Genomic DNA, 21,384 nt, shown 5'->3' with positions numbered 1-21,384 from the left:
CTTTATTTCTTTCTTGGTCTCTTACATAATAATAATAATATTAATAACTCGTTTTGGGGGAAAAGGAAATGGCGCAGTATCTGTCTTATATATCGTTGAAAACCTGAACCGCGCTGTAAGGGAAGTGATAAAGGAGGGAGTGAAAGAAGAAAGGAAGAAAGAGGCGCTGTAGTGGAGGGCTCCGGCATAATTCGCGGGCCTCTTACATGTTACAACATTGGACACAATTTTTCGAACACAGTGGATTCCGCTTTGAAGGCATTGACCGCTTGCCTCGGCCTTGTTATTTCGGTGATATATTCCTTGAGCCACAAATATGTGTGATTTTATAAAACTCTTTCTACGTCACATACTAAATGCGTAGTAGAAATTACTTCGGGTGTCTTCAAGGATTGTGGTATTTTCATTATAGGATATGGATTAATAGGATTTAACATCCCCAATCCACACCGACTCTGAGCGATGCCTCAACCGCCGGGCGTCCTTTGAGGTGCACTGACATCGCACAGAACACTGGTCTCTAGCATTTCGTCTCTATCAAAATGCAACCGGCGTTGCAGTAATCGAACCCGCCTCTTTAGGGTCCGCAGCTAACCACCACAACCACTGAGTCACCGCCGCGGCACAGGCATTTTTAAAGGGTTCTGAGGTTGTCTCTCGCAAAAGCAACGAGATAACACGTATTTTTAATTTCGTGGGCTTAATCTGCGGCTATCTTGTCTGTGATGAAGCCATTTATACACGGAAACACAAAAATACAAAAAAAAATCGATTTTTTTTTCCATAACGCTCTTTAGTGCACATTAATGAGTATACTTTAAGCGATATGTGACGTGACTGCGAAATGATGCGCAAGTATGACCCCATGCCGCTTAAGGGACCCGTTTACGCTATCTCGTCATACTCTTAAGGCGAAGCGTGAATGTCCCCCCCAAGTTTTCGTTCCAAAATATTATGCAACAGGATCTTCCATCCTAAGAGTTATGCACCATTCCAAAATGAGTGTGTGGCGCTTTTGTATGCCAGGACGAGAACAAATATATTGCCGACTTGTAGGCGCGTGCCTTGAATTGCCCAGGCAAGGAAAGTGAAAGAAGTTCCGCAGACCGCGCGCAGAAGAAGAAATGCAATGGCGAGCGGCCAAGAAGCAAAGCTGTCCCGTGAAAAGGTTCAGGAAGAAGAGAGGAAGGCCAGTTCGTCGTCGACCGCTGTCAAGAAAAAAAAGCCACGCCGCAGGCCTTCGTCGAGTGCGCGCTCCCGACGAAACAAGGAAAGGCGCCGTAGCCAAGACGGTGACGCTACGGAAGCTCCCAGAGACGACCAGCCACCCGCCGGAGCTTGGCCCACCGCGAGCGAAGCGAGGAGCGTTTCGCCTGCGGCTGGTGCCCAAGGTAAGCCGCAAAGCCCCGCAATCACGACCGTCGGAGACACCGACCCACCCAGAGACGACCACCGCGGTACAGTTCTTGCGCCACCAACGAGCACGGCCAAGAGCTCTTCGCCGAACGCCCGCGCCGAAAAAGAGCAACGGCACGGCAGCCAGGACCTCGGTTGCAGGGAAACTGCCAGAGACTACCAGCCACCCGGCAGCGCTGCACCGAACTTGGACGAGAAGCCCTCGCCAGGGGCTCAGCTGTGTTGCACGCATCCCGTCAGCGTCCCGCAAGGTGAGAGCGCTGTGAGAACTCTTTTTGTTCCATCTCCTGATAGGCTAACAACAACTTTTTGTTACATCGCGTTTATTCGCTCGGAATCACTCTTATACGCATTCAACCAGTAACCGAATACTTGTGTCACTTAGGAAGCATGAATGAAAACATCGCACTGTGACCATACGCCAAATCAACATTGCCACAAATATCGTTGAGCCACCACACCATCATTAGGATGAGGTTCATCCTTCCATCTTAAGCCGCTATTACGTTGTTGTGATTCAAATCACCCGCACTCACATAAGTCTAATAGCATGGGTGTGTCTCACACTACCGGTTTTCAATTATTCAGGAGGCGAGAAATCTTTTGGGACCGTCGAGCCGCTAGTGCGTGAGGAAAGCCGTGGGAGCCGCATGAAGTGGCGAAGCCCGGCTCCTCCGCATCGCAGCAGCAAGCTATCGGCTCCATTTGCGAGGAAGACTGCGCGGGAGGCACCGAGCACAACCAAGGTAGTGGAGCTTAAAGTCGCGCAGCGCGAAGAATCTGTCTGAAGTTCGTCTCCAGATAATTTTTTTATAGATGTGCTCTTGCGTTGTTCATGCCACACTTGCGACAACTGCCCCGATAACTTTTTTTCCGTGCCTCTGGGATACAGAGGAGAGACATACACACAACAGAGATTTGTAAAACTTGTGGCGTGATTTGGTCACTGTCGTCGCTTAGGTATGTTGTAACTGCGAACTCGACAGATGTTTCAGAACAACCCCCTTGACGAATTTTCCCAGACATTAATTCTTCGTGATTTATCGATATCAGCATCAACTTAACGCGGTGACCAATCATAAACTCCAGCGTTCGACGTCCCTCTGGCATTGTTCACGTAATAAATTACCTGTTAAGGGCTTGCCAATATTTCCTATCATTCTGGCCATGTTGTCTTTGGGCTTGTTATTGGCAACGACCTAAGCTGCACTTGTCTTAGAGGGTCGGAATAACTGTCAAAAATTTTTTGACTTCGTCTAAATGCGACTTTTCTGGTAACGACAATCTTTCGACTCAAACTACAGCAATGGCAATGTCCGATATGTTTTTTAGAAACTGCTACAGGAACCTTTAATCTGGGGAAAACTAGATCCTCTTTTTTTACACATTTTAGATACATGCGCATGATGTACAACCTCATTTAGCAGTTTTTGATATCGTCTGCTGTCATACGTCTACTGCTCGCTAGATTCCACAGCAACATGGACTGGCGCACAGCGAGTAGTGTGTTCAAACCGTGGACCATTTGCAGACTAGTTAGCGAGTTTTGTATGCCGATAGATGCATTTTGAGGCGCGACAAAAAGTTCGAAGGAAGGCAGCTTGTCACGCCTAATGTTCAGTTCGCGAGTTATGTCTATTGAAACGAAATTTCAAGAAAAAAAAACACAAAAATTGCCAATGTAGACCTACACCTTATGTAGCAATGCTTTTAGATATAATGCACTGTCCTTTGAGGCCACTGTTTTGATTTATCGATTATGGGGGTTTAACGTCTCAAAGCAGATCAGGCTATGAGGGACACCGCAGCGAAGGGCTCCGGAAATTTCGACCACCTGGGGTTCTTTAACGTGCAGTGACATCGCACAGTACACGGGACTCTATAATTTCGCCTCCGTGAAGATTTGACTGCCGCAGGCGGGATCGAACCCACGCCATTCGGGCCAGCAGCCGAGCGTCATAACCACTGAGCCGCCACGGCGGGTCCCCTGTTTTGGTTGTGACATGAAGTTGTACACCACATGTATACTTCGTGATATTCGCGGACGGATGAATGCAATAATTGTCGTTATGTTCAGTTGAGGATTGTTTGTATTTGTAAACAAATATCGAATGACGCTTCCCGCGCCATATGGTCATGGTGAACATAACATGCACTCGTTTTCGTCTCGTTGCTGTAGGTATAAACCAGGTGGACTTATTCGACCTCGCACGTTCCTAACATACCGTGTTATACAGTGAGGAGGTCCTACAAAGAGAAAACTAATAGTTGGTGGCTGCTAATAAAAATCACGGTTTACGCGAAGAGTATTTTTAGTGTAATTTTCAAATTTCTACTACTTAGGCGCCCCGCCGCGGTGGCTCAGTGGTTAGGGCGCTCGACTACTGATCCGGAGTTCCCGGGTTCGAACCCGACCGCGGCGGCTGCGTTTTTATGGAGGAAAAACGCTAAGGCGCCCGTGTGCTGTGCGATGTCAGTGCACGTTAAAGATCCCCAGGTGGTCGAAATTATTCCGGAGCCCTCCACTACGGTACCTATTCTTCTTTTCTTCTTTCACTCCCTCCTTTATCCTTTCCCTTACGGCGCGGTTCAGGTGTCCAACGATATATGAGACAGATACTGCGCCATTTCCTTTCCCCAAAAACCAATTATTATTACTACTTAGGCGTATCTCAGCTGGACCTCTGCCACAATGATATTTCCCAGCATGCAACAAATTTGAGACGCTATAGCTTCGAACCGTAAACTACGCTGCATGAGAACGTGTGCGACCGGTTACGGTTGACTTTCAGAGAATGAAAGTAGTAATGTGTTTACCTTTTCTGGAAACTCTATTGTCATGCATTAATGTAGTATTTAATGTAAAATAATATAGTATTGTGGAATATGTTTCTTCGCAGAAAAAGAAAAAATTATGAAAAACTCGTAATGTGACCAAGGATATTTATAAGTAGTGGACATGCGCGGCAATTCTCTCAGTTTTTCCTCACCTCTGCCAATTCGCTTCTCGCTAGGTGAAGGAAGGGTATATCGGCGTCGTGTGACGCGATAATGAGAAACATCTCGCTGTCCACAGCGTGTCCGAAGCAACCTTAGCCAGGTATTCAAGAACTAGCGAGGCACAATAGATAGCGAAAGCATCGGTCTTAATGTTCACTACTTCATATATCAGGTTCTGATTTTTTGTTCGGCGGAGGAGTGAAATAAATGTACAAAATGAATTTTCAGCTATTGTATTTCGAGCCAACATTCAGGCTCCAAATTGTAGAAGGTCCGAAAAATGTTTATTCGTTTTTCTTTTGACTTGAGCTGTATATGAGCTTTTTCAGCATTAAAAAAATTAAAAATTGCCTGCAGGTACGTAAGGAGCTTACACGCGAGTACTGCGAGATCATTGCAATTCAAATCCAATTCATTTCTAATTCTTTTCATATTGCTGTATATTTATGTTCTAATTACATTCCAATTCTATTACGTCGTAGTCGGTGCAGCTGTTATTACTAGTACTGACTGTCGTTTATTAATATAACGTATTTCCCCCTTTCATTACATCACATCGTCTTAACCAATCACAAGTTTTGTAACGTGGCCACTTCTTGGGCTACGCCGTGTTACGCCGAGTCCCGCCGCCGACTCTGACTCCGCTTGTTCCTCGCGCTGCCCATCGCTATTTTCATGTTTCCTCCTCTGCTGCGCTCTGCGCTCGTTCTCTTTTTACCTTCCTATGCGCTCGTTCGCTCGGGTAGGCCGAGGCCAAGGCACGCTGCTCAACGCAAAAACGGGCACCACAGAACTGGACCCCTTTAATGAGATTTTCATTGTTCACAGACAGCGCTCATCCGTGTATATTTGTCCATAAACAAAATGCTTCGTATCTCTCCACACTGACATCATCTGACAACACATGAGCAGGTTCAAGCGAAATGCTGGGAGTAACAGACGCAGATATCGCGTGGTCACTATGGTCCGGATGAATACCGCGCTGTAGGATTTTTCGACAATTTAAAAATTCAGTTAAAGATTGTGGGTTATTTCTCAATGCAGGGACCCATATCAGTGACTGCACATGTGGCCGAAAGGTCGGAGCTCTGGAGGGCCACAACTGAACTGGGCAATCAACTTTCTGACGGGAGGAAGTCATCGGTCCGCTGTAAGTTGCATGACGGCTGCGTGTACAGCGTATCGGATGAAAACAAAAACTGCGGGAGTGCTCCGACAGCTCTGGTCAATATTATCTCCCGCAATGAAGATGTCTTGTTGCAGCTTACGTCTCGCTATCTGTGTTGAAGGAGAAGAGAATGGTGGAGGTGTTCATTTATAATGGTGAGAGAAAGTTCGCAAACCCACTGTTTTGAGGACTCAAAAACATGCACTGGTGCGACAAATCCGAGATGTTTAGGCTCTGCATATTGATTTTACAATTATCGCCCGGCCATCGCGTCTTTGAACTTTATATCGTCGTAGCTTTTTCGTTTCCCAGCTTCTGGTATGTGCATGCTTCTGGAGGGTGGAGGAGGATTGTGGGTGGATGTGGGTATGTGCGGATGGTGATCGGAGACACGTAGATAAGACTAGCATTTGTACCGGTGGGCTCTCCGTTGTCCGGAGGAGGCGCATCTGTGCACATACAAAGACAGGCACAAGATCAATCACTCACCCACTCATGCACCACGCACGCACGTACACTAACCCACTCACTCAGACCAACACACACGCACATAAAGCCGCAGCGGCTGCTCAATGCTAAGTGGTTACGCTGCTCGGCTGCTTAACCGGAAGGTTAGGGTTCGATCCCGGCAGCGGTGGTCACGTTTAGATGGAAGTGAAATGCTAGGGACCCGCGTACTTTGCGATGTCAGTGCACCATGAAGGACCCCTGCAGGTAGGGATTTTTCTGACTTCCTCCACTACGGTGTCCCTCATAGCCTGAGTCGCTTTGGGGCGCTGAACTATAAAATAGAACATAGACGCGCGCACGCACAAAGCGCGACTTTTTAAAGAGCACTGATATGATAGCCACAGAAGCCTACTGCTGCTAGATAGCTTCGAAATTATTCAGCAGAAGAGAAACTTCAAGTCATACAATTGAATTAGCCGAGCAGGTTCGCAAATGTCCTGTTATCCTAACTTCGGTAGCGTTCCTTGTTAATTTAAATTTGCGTAACCAACCAGACAGACCTCTGTCGAATGTGATCTATTGAGTTTAGCCTGGTTTCGTTGCACTTCGGTTGCAGAGACATCGTGGTCTATTTGTGAAAAATAAAATACGGTCAGCAACTTAAGCACAAAATAGTTTTACTTCTTGCTTACAACCTTATAAGATGGGTGTCACGGAGAGTTTTGAAGGTCTAAAGCGATAAGAAAGATACGTAAGATCGGAACCCTCCGCAGAACTGTAAAATTAAAAACCTGCGATTACGCTCCCTGTGTGATTCCAGAAAATAATACCAAGTGAGAACTTTGCCGAAGATAGAAATGAGGTCGTGTATTATTATATTTTACACCCTAATAAGAAGCGTGCGGAGTAAAAGGTTCTTTCTCTTTCCACCAACCCACATATTAGATTCACTATGGCTGACTGGAGCACACCTCTCTCCTTGCAGTTGGTTCAACAACTCAACTGGAGATCACGCCCAGGAGTTCCACTAGCCAGAAGAGCGAAGGGTTGCGGAGGGTATTCACCGTGGTATGCGTGACAACAGCAGTGGCAGCTACCGGTGTTTTGCTGATGTGGGCCATGTGGCCATATGCAAACACAGTCATGAAGTATTGCGATAGTGCCGAGTCCAAGCTGGCCTCCGAAGGAGAGCCTCGCAGGAGGCAGAAATGAGCGGCATTACCAAAACAGTATTGATGGACTACATTGGTGGAGATGATTGGTTCACCTTCGTCAACAATCTTCTACCCTCCAATCTGAAGTTGAAAAACACTTCCAACGTACCTGCCACTGAAATAGACGCCGTTAAATTGGTCGTAGACGAATTCCGCAAAAACAACACCCTTGGTCTAAGTTACATATTAACCCAGATCTCAATCGAGATAGGTCGCTTCTAACGAATTCCGCTCGGCCGCTTGACAAACACGTGCCTCCAGATGGCGGAAGAGATTCTTGCACCGCTTTGGGCGACCGTGTTCAATAACCTGACGACCCCGTTGATGTTGGACTCAACAAGAGCAGACGCAGCTTTTTAAATGTATTCTCAAAGCACCACCTTAAGATGGGCACGAACGAAGACGACGACAATTTGATGGCCGCTTATATAAAAAATGTTAGCCTTCACGTCCACAACACCAAGAGGACCACGTCACCCAACTCATCCGTCTGGCACCCCCGCGAAATGTCGAAGTCCTCGGCAGCCCTGCCCAAGTTGCGCGCCGAACTGAAGACACGCCAAGCGCGCCTCGCGGATCAACCGTCGACATAGGAGGCGATCTTAAGACACCATCAGCTCTCAAAGAGACGTCACGTACTCGTGAATATTGAACATCATTGTCCTGCCGGCAGCACTCCGACGGCCGCCCGTGCTCTACTCGAGCAAGGTTCCCATTGAGTTCGATATGGGCGTGGTTGGCGCCCTCCTCGCAACACAAGTGTTCAGCACTGGCGAGCGGCCCGAGAGGAGCTTCTAACACTGGTACCAACACTACGCGGGGTTTTTCTCCCACTGCTTGGTGCACTCCAAGCTTTTGAGTGAGGTAGCAGATTTCAACAACCTCCCAAAAGGCCGAGCTCTGCATATTTTCATGTAGACGTGCTCCCTACTTATCGCGCACTGTGCATTCAAGGAGCACTACGAAGAGCAAAGTAAGGCGAACAATTTCGCGATGTCTGGCAGAGCGCTATTGAACTTCTGTTCAGAGGATTTTGTCCACTCACTTGCGGCGGAATCTGGCGCAATAACACCGATGAGTTGAGAGTCGACTCCATTGTGCCCTTAGGTATTTCACCAGAGTTTTTTGGCGCATTTGGGTGCGCATTGTGTAAAGGCGGTGCAAATACAAGTTGTGTGAACTTTGCATTGACTGCCGAAGGGCTTCTGCAGAGACAAAAGTGTGGTTCTTGTATTATCGCGCTGACAGTTGCACTCAAACGCTTATTTCTTTTGACTGTCAAATATTTGTGCCTATTTTTAACAGATACCGTGCAGATTTTTAACACACTCGGTTAGTCCGAGTGTGATCTTTTCAGGTAGGCCTCTTATTTCTTTTGTTATAAACACACATTTTGAGGGTAAATGGTCTTACCTTTATAATGGCCACTTAGGCTATGAATGTAGCTCAGGTTAATAAAGTATGCGGCAATATCAACGAAACCTGTACACGCGGCGATTACATTGAACTCCTGCAGGTGGTGGAAGTCACTAGCCTGCGTTAGGTAGTTTGGCCACTATTGTGGCGCCAACTTTATCAGATGTACTATAATTCTCTGGCACGAACGAAGGAGTGTTATGGAGCCACTCATATAAGAGCATTGGAAATGCCATTCCTGTTTGCTGCAGGGCATTCACTGCTAAGCCGAAAAACAACATGGCTTCCTTAATGGAAAAGTTTTGATCTTGAAAGAAAAATGATGCCCAGCTTTCAATCTTTCATTTTGGCTTCCACTCTAATGAGGGGCGTCTGTTTATTAGCCAACAAAAAGAATAATTCAAAATATTTCGGGTTTTTACACTACCAATCTAGACCTAACTATTCGCAACAAACTCACCTGTTCAGTATTCCTTGAACAAATCGTTTTCATGTTGACGAAACTAAAAGCAATTTGCTACGCAGGCGAAACCACATGTTGAGCCGTACTTGGGGAAAGACAAGTTGCAACAGTAAACAGCGCAGCTCTCGTACGAAACCAGATGTTGCTTATATATGCCTTCTGCTTAATAAAGCTCTGGCCCCGCTTTGACGAATCATTTATTCTTTTTGTAAGTTTACTCCTGAATATTGCCTAAAGACTTATCAGGTAATCTAGGCCACTATTTAGTGAAAATATTCGGCAAGAGCAGCCACTGGTCGCAAATCTCACGGACATGTGGCGGCTGCTTAGCGCTGACGCCTCCAGTGCTCTCGGTGCTGCAGACTTTCCTAGCGGCAAAAAAGCTGTGCTCTGTGCGCGCGTGCGTGCGTGCGTGTGTGTGTGTGTGTGTGTGTGTGTGTGTGTGTGTGTGTGTGTGTGTGTGTGTGTGTGTGTGTGTGTGTGTGTGTGTGTGTGTGTGTGTGTGTGTGTGTGTGTGTGTGTGTGTGTGTGTGTGTGTGTGTGTGTGTGTGTGTGTGTGTGTGTGTGTGTGTGTGTGTGTGTGTGTGTGTGTGTGTGTGTGTGTGTGTGTGTGTGTGTGTGTGTGTGTGTGTGTGTGTGTGTGTGTGTGTGTGTGTGTGTGTGTGTGTGTGTGTGTGTGTGTGTGTGTGTGTGTGTGTGTGTGTGCTTGCGCGTTGGTGTGTGTCTGTGTGCGTGCGTGTACGTATGTGGGTGCGTCTTCGTGTCGCAAACCTTCACAACCCCGGCATCCCTATTGCCGATCGCAGCTCAACGGGCAGCTTCCGGCAGCCTCTGGACTCTTTAAAATCCTGCCATCTACTCAGGCCTCCAGTGCCGCCATGCGCGCCCACGGATTTTCTTTGGACACGCCTATCTAGCTCTCTCTCAGGATGACCGTCTCTCTCTCTCTCTCTCTCTGTTTCTCTCTTCGCAGTCTCCCGGCCCGCCGTCATATCCTCCCTCAAGGTCGGACCTACAGCCTCTCCGCGACTAGTTCCCTGCCCAGATTACGAATATATCTAGTTAGCTCGTCGAGTTGTTGTGCATCGCCCTGGCGCAACTTCCCGTCGGCGGGCGCAACCCCACTGACGCATTTCTTCACCACCTGCACAAGCCGGCGAGTGTTGGTACCTCTGCACTATAATGTGTTTAAGCGCGTGTGTTTGCCACCTTCTCTATACCAAAGAAAATTCGAGCACCCATCAACGTGACGGGGCTGCGGTCCTCGCAGCCACTCCCGCCAGGCCCCTCTGCTACGCCGCCGGTAAATCTTCGCTGCAACGCCTGTTAGAAGGCCGCTCCCAGGCTCGGTCCAGGAGGCGCCTCGCCGGCGTCCGGACCCATGAAGTGGGCTGTCTGTTCAGCTGGTTATCTAGCGAGATCGCGCGCACGCTCACAGCTGTGCTGGCGACGAATTTGCCTGGCTTCCACGGTGCTGTTACATTCGGAAGCAAACACTCGCATCCAGCTGATACGGAATGATGGGCGCTCGTTCCGCGTAGATTTCGGTGAACGAAAGGAGCCGGGGGCGCCTCACTCCTCCGCTCGAAGGCAACACATGCTAGGGACCGGTAAAGCTGCTCCTGTAGCAGGAAAAATCAGGTCACAATCCGACACCTCAAGGTCGGTCTGATGGTCGCTCGAAGACTTCCATCGCCATCGATGGCGTCCTGCGTAAAAGCTACGAAACACTGCGCTTGGCCAATACGTCTGCCTGTAGTCGTACGACCCCTCGAGAACCATGGCCTGGAGCTGGAGAATGCCAGGGGAATTACACCATTACATACATGTCAAGGCCTCCTGTTCTGGTTACAGGAACTTTCCGCTTGGCGGTTGCTAAAGGCGCAACGCCGCCTTCGGGGCCTTTTAAAGCGAAAGCTTTACTGGCCACGAACTTGCGATTTCGCCGTGGCTATGCTCCGAGGAGGCACAAAGATATACCTTGAGCCGTTCCCTAGCAACCGACGCAGCTGGGAGGACGCCGCGCGCTCGCCGCGCCATCTGGCATGACGTCACACCGTGCGCCTCGCCGCCGCCGTTTGGTATGACGTCACACCACTTTCCTTGTCGTTGCGCTCGCTTCCGCTCGCTTCGCCAGCTGTGTCACATGCCTGATAACATATCGGATGAATTCAAAATGAGAGCCCACGTGCGCCGTAACCACAGTTGAGGCGGCAGTATGGACGGCGACAAGTCTGTTAGGCAGAAGGAGGCCTGGAATCAACATCGGAACGAGATGAAATTAAGAATTAACTAATCGCCCAGGAAACAGATGAACAAGACTCGCTAAACGCCGTAGAAATGCCTCCTCGAAACGAGCACGTTGTGTGTCATCTTTAATGCAACAACATAGCTAGACAACCAGACTAACCTGGACTAGCAATCAAGATTAACCAAGACTAACCAAGGTATGCCTTAGCTTTCGCTACGTACCGATATCCTGGTATAGCCGTGCTAAGCCACTGCCTATTTTTGCTCGGGGGTCATTTTTACCTCGACCGTGCTTTCGGCCAAGCAGTTTAATCGCGTTGGTCAGCGGTGAACTTATAAGGCCCTGCTGCACGCATGGATGTGTTGATGGGTCTCCACCGATGCCGTTGTTGATGACGGCCAAGGAAACTTGTTCTTGACAGTAGCTTTTCTTGGCGGCAAGTGAGAGCACAGCAGCGCAGCTAACTTTTCTGCGCTCTCGGTCTGCAGTGGTGGGTTTAGGAACTATGCCTCGATTTTCTCGGTCCCCGGTAGTGTTCGGAGGCACCGTGGGCCATCGATAGCCACTGTTGTTTTCCACGACAGACGGCACAGGAACGTCACCTCGGCTCTCGTTGCCATCGGAACCACTGAGATAAAACGGGCTACCTTGAGCCGGCTCACGTCTTCGAGGTCTCATTCTCAGTGCGCCATTCTCTGCACCCGAGTTTGCAAGCAATATGCACTGTTCCTGACAAGTTCTGGCATGACCTTGGTTTGGGTGTGCCACTCCAACATTGCCTGACTGCCAGGCAACTGCGTGGGCATTTTGTTCAGGTTCTAGGGTGGCGCATTTATGACCTATTAATATGGCATCGTTGGCATAATTCCAAAAGGCTCCTGTGAGCCGAGGAAAATTCCTGCTCCATTGCTCTCTCATCAACTTCACTTCGGATAGGGCTACTTGATATGCGCTGTTATTGTGAACAATCGTACGCAAGAACGCATTCTCTCTATTCCCGGGAATTGCTTCCGTGGCCCTTTCATTTCGTGTCTGCCTCTCGACCATGGTGACACGTTCTTTGGCCTGCATGGACGCGAGCGTAAAAGTGCTATCCGCAAAACAAGCGTGCCTAGTTGGCAATCTCTGTCTAGCTACCTATGTGCTGCGAGGCGGACTAGTGCCGACGGGTCGTGTAAGGGGCGGAAGTCGCCGAGCGAACAAGGGCTCGTACAAATCGCGTTAGCCGCCAATAAAGGAACCTCCTTGCTCAGGGTGGTTCGCAAGCCATGGTATCGCCCCACAAGTGACCAGCCACAAACAGCAGACAACATCGTTTTTTGCGGGCAAATGGGACGGCACTAAAATGAAAAAGAGACCATATGCGGCAGAACCTCGGCGGGAATGAATGGAAAAGCAAGCGCCAGCTGCACCGTGCAGCAAGGCTGTCTCCAAGGCTAAAGAACGAAAAAAATCGCATCGGTTTTACAACACTTTGCTACTCATAGTAGGGCAGATCAAGTAGCGCAACCTCCACACGAACACACAAGCGCTACAACCCAAAGATGACCCAACGACTATCTGTAAAGAAAAGAACACAGCGCGAAAACGCCCTCTCAAAACAACGCGGTGGTAGCACCTCAGCTCAACTTGATGTTAGCCACAGGGCTGCCATCCTCGCAGCTACGCCTGCCGGGTACCGTGTCTACCCCGCCGGTAGACCTCCACTGCAAATCCTCTAGGATGCCGTTCTCAAGGTACGGTCTAAAAAAGCCTCGCCGGCGCCCGACTGCCGTACCCACCACTTACAAGAGTGTATGCCTCCGTGAGCTCTTCGCTCGGCTGTTGTCTAGCCGCTGGCGAGGTCAAATGGATGCTCATTGAGCTGACGGCAAAGAACTTTCCGGACATGCGCGGTGGTGCATTCAAAAGCATCCGTTCGCATTCAGATGACGCCGTTTGATGAGCGCTCGTTCCGCGCAGCCGTAACCGAGCAAAGGGGCCTTGGGCCCCAAAGCTCTACTCAGACTTTTCAGGTATTACCTCTTCACTGCTCTCGGCGACATCAAGTCCGGGCAAACCTTTCAATGTACCTTTCAATAGTGACCTGAGGTCTACATTTATGCAATGCTTATATTGACCACCTCTTAGTTTTATGCGATAGCATAAAAGACTTCTTTAAATGAAAAGTTCTCGACCACCGTCCAGCATCACATTGGCTGCCTGCTAAAGCAGTGGAAAGCATAGTCTCAAGCAGGATTAAAACGGCGGCGCCACGAACAGATCAGCTTCTCCTGCAACTGCGGTAGGCAACTCAGCCGTTCGCGCAGCCATTCGCCTCGGGTTGTTGTTGCCTTAGTAACATGGCACATAACCACGATAGGGGATAGGCCAGGGATCAGGGAGGAGGGCCAAGAGAATAGGGTAAACTGGTTCTAAGCTAATTAGGTAATAAGTCAAAATTAATAACCCAAAAAAGAAAAAAATAAGACAAGATAGTAAAATTCAACCCAGCAAAATTACTGATATGGTTTAAATGTGAAAATTTTGTATACAATTACCAAGAGAATCTGCCGGTAGCTGTTATGTAATTGTGGAGGTATTCGCAAACGTGATGCAAGGCAAAACCTCTGGAGCTCGCTCCGAAGGAGAGAATAAGCGGGACCGACAAAGTGAGTCCCAATTTTGTTATGGAAATTTCTAGATGCGTCATTCTCTGATGCCCAAACCTCCGGCAAAAGACTAGGAAAAGCTCCAATGTTTCTACTTCTCCACAAGCCACCCAAAGGTTTGTGGGTCTGAACCTCCATCTACATAACTAAAGCTCTAAGCCACTGTGGTGATTTACACGCACGAGCATTCCATAATTGCATGAGATGTTGGCAGTCAGCGGTAGAGCAAGGGATCATTGAATATAGCGGATATATATTAACGAGGCATATAGCGGATATATACTAACGAGGCATATATAACGAGGCATTCCGAAGAAAATTAGATTAGGGACGTTACACTGCACAGGTGCATAGAGAGTTTATTTTTCCAAGTCCGGTGATTCATTTGAAAAATACCACAGTAACCTGGAATCGAAACGAAGCGCTACTCTTTCACCCATCCAGGAAAAAAAGATTTTAGTGAGCGTCTCAAAAGAGCGGGCCGTCTGGGCTCCAGCGCCAACAAAACGTGCAGCCTGAAAAGACGATCACCTGGGACACATTGGAGGTCATTTTCAAAGCATTGAGCCCAAGAGTAATGAGCTCCGCTAGAAATATTGGTGTGCAATCCGGGATACGAAGCGAAGAGCACCAGAAGAGAGAGAGAGAGAGTTTGAACTAAAAACGAACGCTGCTTTCCAGGCCCGACCAAAATGCATTAATAATTAATTGGTTTTCGAGGGAAAGGAAGTTGAAACGAAATTATGTCGATCAGATATAGGTATACTTACCTGGGAGACGTAAATGTCGGGCCAGTTAGTCCCGGTATTCTTGTAAAATTTGTGGGCCAACCGTTTTCCGCAGACTGTTCTGGGTGGCGTCATACGATTCAGCGTTTCGGGCAGCATAAACTTAATAGTTGAGTTCGCGCCTAGTTCACGGCATGGATTAGAACCGGCGACGTATGTGCCCCAAATTCCACATCTTTTCGAATCTTCATATGGACATTGCGGCTAAACCGTGCGTCGCAGTGTGCTCGGGGTTGTGGCATACCGGCGACCTATGTCAAGCCTGTTAACGCTCGATACTCGATCGCTGCCTCAATGTGGGAGTAATCTTTCGTAGACTATTTTTATTAGCGGCTTTTGCAAGTACAGAGAACTGAGGGTGCATTGACGCTGGAGCCAGCTCCTTCAGCCACCTGAGCCTTGTTTCACTTTTCAGAAACATGCTTAAGTGTAGGTAGCAAATTTTCATTTACCGCTTGGTCATTTCGCAAGCGTTCAAACTCACACCGCTGCGTCTCATTCATTGCATGCAATCTCTTATGGCGCACAATTTTTTTACTCAACTTCACATGCGGAGACTTCTGGAAAAACGGAGTAAATAGATGTGCGACATGGCAAGAAATGTAAGGAAGCGCACGGAGTTTCCTGAAGTATAGAGCCGGCGAACAGCTGCACCCAGCAGTCTTGGGCAATAATAAAAATAATTGGTTTTGGGGGGAAGGGATATGGCGCAGTATATGTCTCATATACCGTTGGACACCTGAACCGCGCAGTAAGGGAGGGGATAAAAGAGGGAGTGAAAGAAGAAAGAAAGAAATAGGTGCCGTTATGGAGGGCTCCGGAATAATTTCGACCACCTCGGTATCTTTAATGTGCACTGACATCGCACAGCACACGGGCGCCTTACCGTTTTTCCTCCATAAAAACGCAGCCGCCGCTGTCGGGCTCGAACCCGAGAACACCGGATCAGTAACAGTCTTGGGCAGAGAGAAAAATTGCACGCCGCTTAAGCTTCGTCATTTAAAGCGAAAGCTTTACTGGCCGCGAACTTGCGATTTCGCCACGGCAGTGCTTCGAGGAGGCACATGACGTCTCAACGCGCGCCTCGCCGCAAATATTTCTCTCTCTCTCTCGCTCCCTAGTCACTACTGCGCATGCGCCACTAGTAGCACCGAGCCACAGGCGTTCCGCCGCTGCGCAGCGCCGCACCTTTCCTCAAAATCCAACTTTCAATGTTCACTTTTCTCTTTCCTCTTTCCCTCCCTCCTTTATCCCTTCCTTTACGGCGCGGTTTGCGTGTCTACCGAGATATGTGATACGGTTACTGTGCCATTTGCTTTCCTCAAAAACCAAACAAAACAAGTGAGCCGACAGCGTTCATAGAGTTTATTGGCGTTGACACTTTGCAAAGGCCGTTCATTTTCACGAAAGGAAAGGCTCACAATCGGCTCCGTGGGTCAGTGGAGACCTCAATCTCGCTTTCATGTACGTGGCGTTGGTGTCCAACTGCAAAAGCGTGCTTTGATTGCGTTCCGCACACTAGATGGCAGCGCGACCTCCCTGCCACCCTGGGAGGTGGCATGCAGTTAATGGTTGATCGCGTGAGATTGATCACCAAATGAAAGCTGCGGCCTAGCTATTGCTGCAGTGCCGCATGTCATCCACAACGCTGTCAGTGGTAATGCATTCAGGCCACATCTCTCTCTCTCATAACCGCCACGTGTATCAAAGCACGAATGAGGGGTCCGCATATCCAGGGAGCCAGTTAAGCGCCCTTCCTTTCCCCAAAGCCATCGCCGTCTAGAGCATTGTCAACGCCAACGCCAATGAACACAGTGAACGCCATCTTTCGCTTTGTATATCCTGGATTAGCTGAGCTAATCCACATTAATTTTTTAGAGTAGCACGCGATAGTGTTTTGCAGCGTAACCAAGGGTTCCGCGGAACCGCCATCGCCCGTTCGGCGCGACTCCTTCCCCGCCTGTCTCACATATCGCGGTGGACACCCGAACCGGGCCGTAAGGGAATGAAAATAAAACGGAAATCAGTTTTAAGGAAAGGATATGACGCCTGTCTCGCATATCTCGGTGGACACCCGAAAGGAATATTTCCTACACGCGGTGCCGAGTACTACTACTACTACGATGACGACGGCTTTTTGACCGAACGAGCTGTATACGCTGTCGCGTGAAACTTTTATTTAAAATATAGTAATTCGCAGGAGCCAGGTGGTCGGGGCCCCAGTCTAGGCCTCCGCTGGCGACAGCTGACTTGCGGACTACCTGGATGATCCATGGGCTTACTCAACCAGGTTGTCGCTTGTCAAGTCCTCCTGCCACTGCTCGTGTGTCATGTATGACATATCTCGGTGAACACCCGAACCGCGCCGTAAGGAAAGGAAAATTAAACTAAAATTGGTTTTAAGGAAAGTAAATGTCTCCTGTCTCGCATGTCTCGGTGGTCACCCGAAAGGAATATTTCCGACACGCGGTGCCGACTACTTCAACTACTGCTACGATGCCGACGGCTTTTCAACCGAATGAGCTATATACGCGGTCGCGTAAAACTTTAATTTACCATATAGTAATTCGCAGGAGCCGGGTGGTCGGGGCCCCAAGTCCAGCACTCTCCTGGCGACAGCTGACTTGCGGACTAGCTGGATGATCCAGGCTTGCTGGTCCAGGTTGTCGCTGGTGAGAGCCTCCTGCCACTGTTCTCCTGCCACTGTTCGTGTATCGGGTATGGCATTAACTTTTTGTCCGCTTTGACCAGGCATTCCCAAGGTGGATGGAAACAAAGACGAAAAAAAATCTTCCAGGTCCTCAACTGGTCCAGGAGCCCACGGGCTTGAGTTTCACATAAAGCCAGAACCACCAAACACTTCTACATTGGAAAGCAGACGTAAGGTATCACACGCTGCCTTTTTTAATAAATTATATTTTGACCCCACATCCTACTCTGCACCACTAATTATCCCTGCCCTGCGGACGTTTCATCGACTTGATCACAATAAAAAACTCGAAACTCCATTTGCGCGAACGCAGTCACATTTTCGTTTCTTCACCTGGGGATAAGAGAATGGAATGCCCTCCCCCTACGGTACTTAACACTGCTGATCGCGATCAATTTATTTCAGTACTGAAAGACTGTGGGACATAGTGGGTGTGCAAGTTTTATCTTTTGACCGGTTTGTTTTGCATTAATGACGCTTCTGTGTTTTTTTCCTTCTTCAAAAGTCTGAGTAAGGTGTATTCCATGCTTTCATGTTTTAATTCAGGCGTATTGTATTCCTTGTTGCTGACTGCTTAAACCTTAGTTATACTGTGTTGTGTTGAGTTTAGTGGCGCACTTTGTTATACTGCGTTAATAATAAAAATTGTTTTGGGGGGAAAGGAAATGGCGCAATATCTGTCTCACATATCTGCAGATACCTGAACTGCGCCGTAAGGGCAGGGATAAAGGAGGGACTGAGAGAAGAAAGGAAGAGAGAGGTGCCGTAGTGGAGGGCTCCGGTATAATTGCGACCACCTGGGGATCTTCAACGTGCACTGACATCGCACAGCACACGGGCGCCTTAGCGTTTTGCCTCCATAATACTGTGTACCTGCATGGTGTTCGTTGTATTTCTTGCGTGATTTTCCCTCCCAATGTAATGCCCACATGCGCCTTTAGGGTAAATAAATGAAAAAATGCATCATTAGATGCATTACATACCACCTCCCAAACCACATACTGACTCAGCGCCAAACATAACAGGCAGACATCCTAATACGCACGGCTGTCACCTGCGCCCTACGTCTTCCACGGACGGCTAGCACGAAACGTCTCCTGGCCACTGGTACCCACAATACCGTGATCGAATTAAACAGACTCAACGCACCAACCAATTAGACCGCCATAGTCGCACCGAAACAGTACAACGCCTACTGCGACCGCTCCGTCTCAATCCACTGCTGCTGCTGACAGGAAGAAAAATTGGCAGTGGCTTAGGTCAGCTACGCCAGGATATATGTAGCCAGAGCTGTAGTTCTCCGCTGGTTACGCATGTTGCTAAAATGTTAACCATTGAAGAAGTATTCGGTGACACACATTGTTTATTTATTCAATTGTTTTGACAGAGATAAACACTGCCTGATGATCGGTAAAGTAACACGCAGTTCTCAATGCAGCCTACACAGTATTTATACTGGTTGCTTTCTCTCAGATACACAAGGTCAATCCTTGCGGAACAGGACCCGGAGTACCTAGGTTCGAACCCGACCGCGGCAACTGCGTTTCGACCGAGGCGAAACGCTAAGGCGCCCGTGCGCTGTGCGATGTCAGTGCACGTTAAAGATCTGTTCGAAATTATTCCGTAGCCCTCCCCTACGGCACCTCTTTCTTTCTTCATTTCTTCTCTCAGTTCCTCCTTTATCCCTTCCCTTATGGCGCGGTTCAGGTGTCCGCCGATACAGTGAGTGAGGCACTGCGCCATTTCCTTTCTCCAAAACCAAATTTTCAAAAACGCCGCACCCGCCGCGGTGGCTCAGTGGGTAGGGCGCTCGGCTACTGATCCGGAGTTCCCAAGTTCAAACCCGACCGCGGTGGCTGCGTTTTTATGGAGGAAAAACGCTAAGGCGCCCGTATGCTGTGTGGTGTCAGCGCACGTTAAAGATCCCCAGGTGGTCCAAATTATTCCGGAGCCCTCCACTACGGCACCTCTTTCTTCCTTTCTTCTTTCACTTCCTCGTTTATCCCTTCCCTTACGGCGCAGTTGAGGTGTCCAACCATATATGAGACAGATACTGCGCCAATTCCTTTCCCCAAAAACCAATTATTATTATTATCATAAAACGCCGCAGCGTTTCATAAAGGCCGCGTCGGCAGCATTTTTATTGAGGAAAAACGCTAAGGCGCCCGTGTGCTGTGCAATGTCAGTGCACGTTAAAGATCCCCAGGTGGTCGAAATTATTCCGGAGAACTCTACTACGGCACCTCTTTCTTTCTTTCACTCTATCCTTTATCCCTTACCTTACAGAGCGAATCAGGCGTCCAACGATATGAGACAGATACTGCGCCATTTCATTTCCCAAAAAAAACAATTAATATTATTAATAAAACGCCGGTGCACTTTGATGCGTTCAGCGGAACGCTAGGTGTGAACCATGCGGCGCCTGCCGTGGAGCGACACCGCGGTCCGCGGGCGTAAGAATGGTGGTAGTGGTTTTATTAAATATAATAGTAGAAAGGAAGGAAAAGATTTTTGCTAGGCCCGTCATCTGCCATCGATACTGAAGCACTTGAGCTGGGGCAGCGGAAATAAAGGATAGCAGGCAGAATGGAGAAATGAAATGAAAGAGGTGAGGGGACAGGAAGAGAGGACAGGTGGAGAAGTAATATGTACAAACTATTTACACAGTAAGAAATGTGTCCAGGTTGTGCGCGTGATTAGTTCATTTTAGAGGAATTAAATCACACACGCGCACAGCACTGTGTAGGTTACAACTGGAGTGGGGCGTCCAGTTATTAATCGTTCAAGGTAGAACTCGCGGAGCGTTCGGTCACTGCGTGTAACTACCTGACGGAGAACAGATGGGACGTCAAGCCCGTGTGTTCGTTGAATGCACAGAGGCTCTCCAAAGTTCGCTCACAAGTGCGCGCACTGCCCTGCGGCCACAATAGCGTCTTGATGGAGTCTGGTAGTATGCCCTGCGCCCTATAGGCCGCGAGCATATCGCGACGAGCATCGGCGAACGCGGCACCGTAAACGAGCAGGTGTTCTAGTGTTTCCACCGCACCGAATCCGTCACACACTTCACTCGTTGCGATTCCGTGACGCACCCGTCGTTCCACGGGCCACACGCAGCCAATGCGCGCGCGGAGGATCATTGCACGTTGTGACCGTGTAAGTGCGCGACAGCCGGTGACACTGTCGATGCGCTCACCTCCCGCGATGCGTGGGTCGGGGTGCTGCTTTCGGAGATGATAATAATAATAATAATTGGTTTTGGGGGAAAGGAAATGGCGCAGTATCTGTCTCATATATCTTCGGAGATGAATATAATAATTGGTTTTTTGGGGAAAGGAAATGGCGCAGTATCTGTCTCATATATCGTTGGACACCTGAAGCGCGCCGTTAGGGAAGGGATAAGGGAGGGAGTGAAAGAAGAAAGGAAGAAGGAGGTGCCGTAGTGGAGGGCTCCGGAATAATTTCGACCACCTGGGGATCTTTAACGTGCGCTGACATATCACAGCACACGGGCGCCTTAGCGTTTTGCTCTTTAAAAACGCAGCCGCCACGGTCGGGTTCGAACCCGGGAACTCCGGATCAGTAGCCGAGCGCCTAACCTCTGAGCCATCGCGGCGGGTGCGGCCGTAAGGTTAAATTGGTTTTGGGGGAAAGGAAATGGCGCAGTATCTGTCACATATCGGCGGACACCAGAACCGTGCCATAAGGGAAGGGATAAAGGAGGGACTCCGGAAGAAAGAGCGGCGACGAAGCGCGCGGCGCACCCACTCCTCCTCCCCGGTGTCCATGGTAACGACGCATGCGCGCAAATATCCTCTCCTATGTACTATGGTAACGGCGCATGCGCACAACTCTCCTCT

At 48.9% G+C, this 21,384-nt stretch overlaps 1 protein-coding gene across 1 annotated transcript; it reads left to right on the top strand.

Moving 5' to 3' along the window:
* Window positions 1-1,127: 1,127 nt before the first annotated feature.
* On the top strand, window positions 1,128-9,318 carry LOC144097392 (uncharacterized). The gene is made up of 4 exons (XM_077630122.1): window positions 1,128-1,667; window positions 2,005-2,162; window positions 5,461-5,566; window positions 7,020-9,318. The coding sequence occupies exons 1-4, from the start codon at window positions 1,130-1,132 to the stop codon at window positions 7,244-7,246; spliced, it is 1,029 nt and encodes a 342-aa protein (XP_077486248.1). The 5' UTR covers window positions 1,128-1,129; the 3' UTR covers window positions 7,247-9,318.
* The last annotated feature ends 12,066 nt before the right edge of the window (window positions 9,319-21,384 follow it).

This window comes from Amblyomma americanum, chromosome 7 (assembly GCF_052857255.1).
Source record: "Amblyomma americanum isolate KBUSLIRL-KWMA chromosome 7, ASM5285725v1, whole genome shotgun sequence".
Lineage (NCBI taxonomy): Eukaryota > Metazoa > Arthropoda > Arachnida > Ixodida > Ixodidae > Amblyomma > Amblyomma americanum.
The sequence above is the reverse complement of the archived record's forward strand: the minus strand, read 5'-3'. Positions and strand labels throughout refer to the sequence as shown.

Excerpts from the sequence above, each read along its gene's own strand:
- LOC144097392 (XM_077630122.1), top strand. The coding sequence starts at position 1,130 with ATGGCGAGCGGCCAAGAAGCAAAGCTGTCCCGTGAAAAGGTTCAGGAA. Across the intron at positions 1,668-2,004 it reads TCCCGTCAGCGTCCCGCAAG|GAGGCGAGAAATCTTTTGGG; the intron begins GTGAGAGCGCTG and ends TCAATTATTCAG. Across the intron at positions 2,163-5,460 it reads AGGCACCGAGCACAACCAAG|GGACCCATATCAGTGACTGC; the intron begins GTAGTGGAGCTT and ends TTCTCAATGCAG.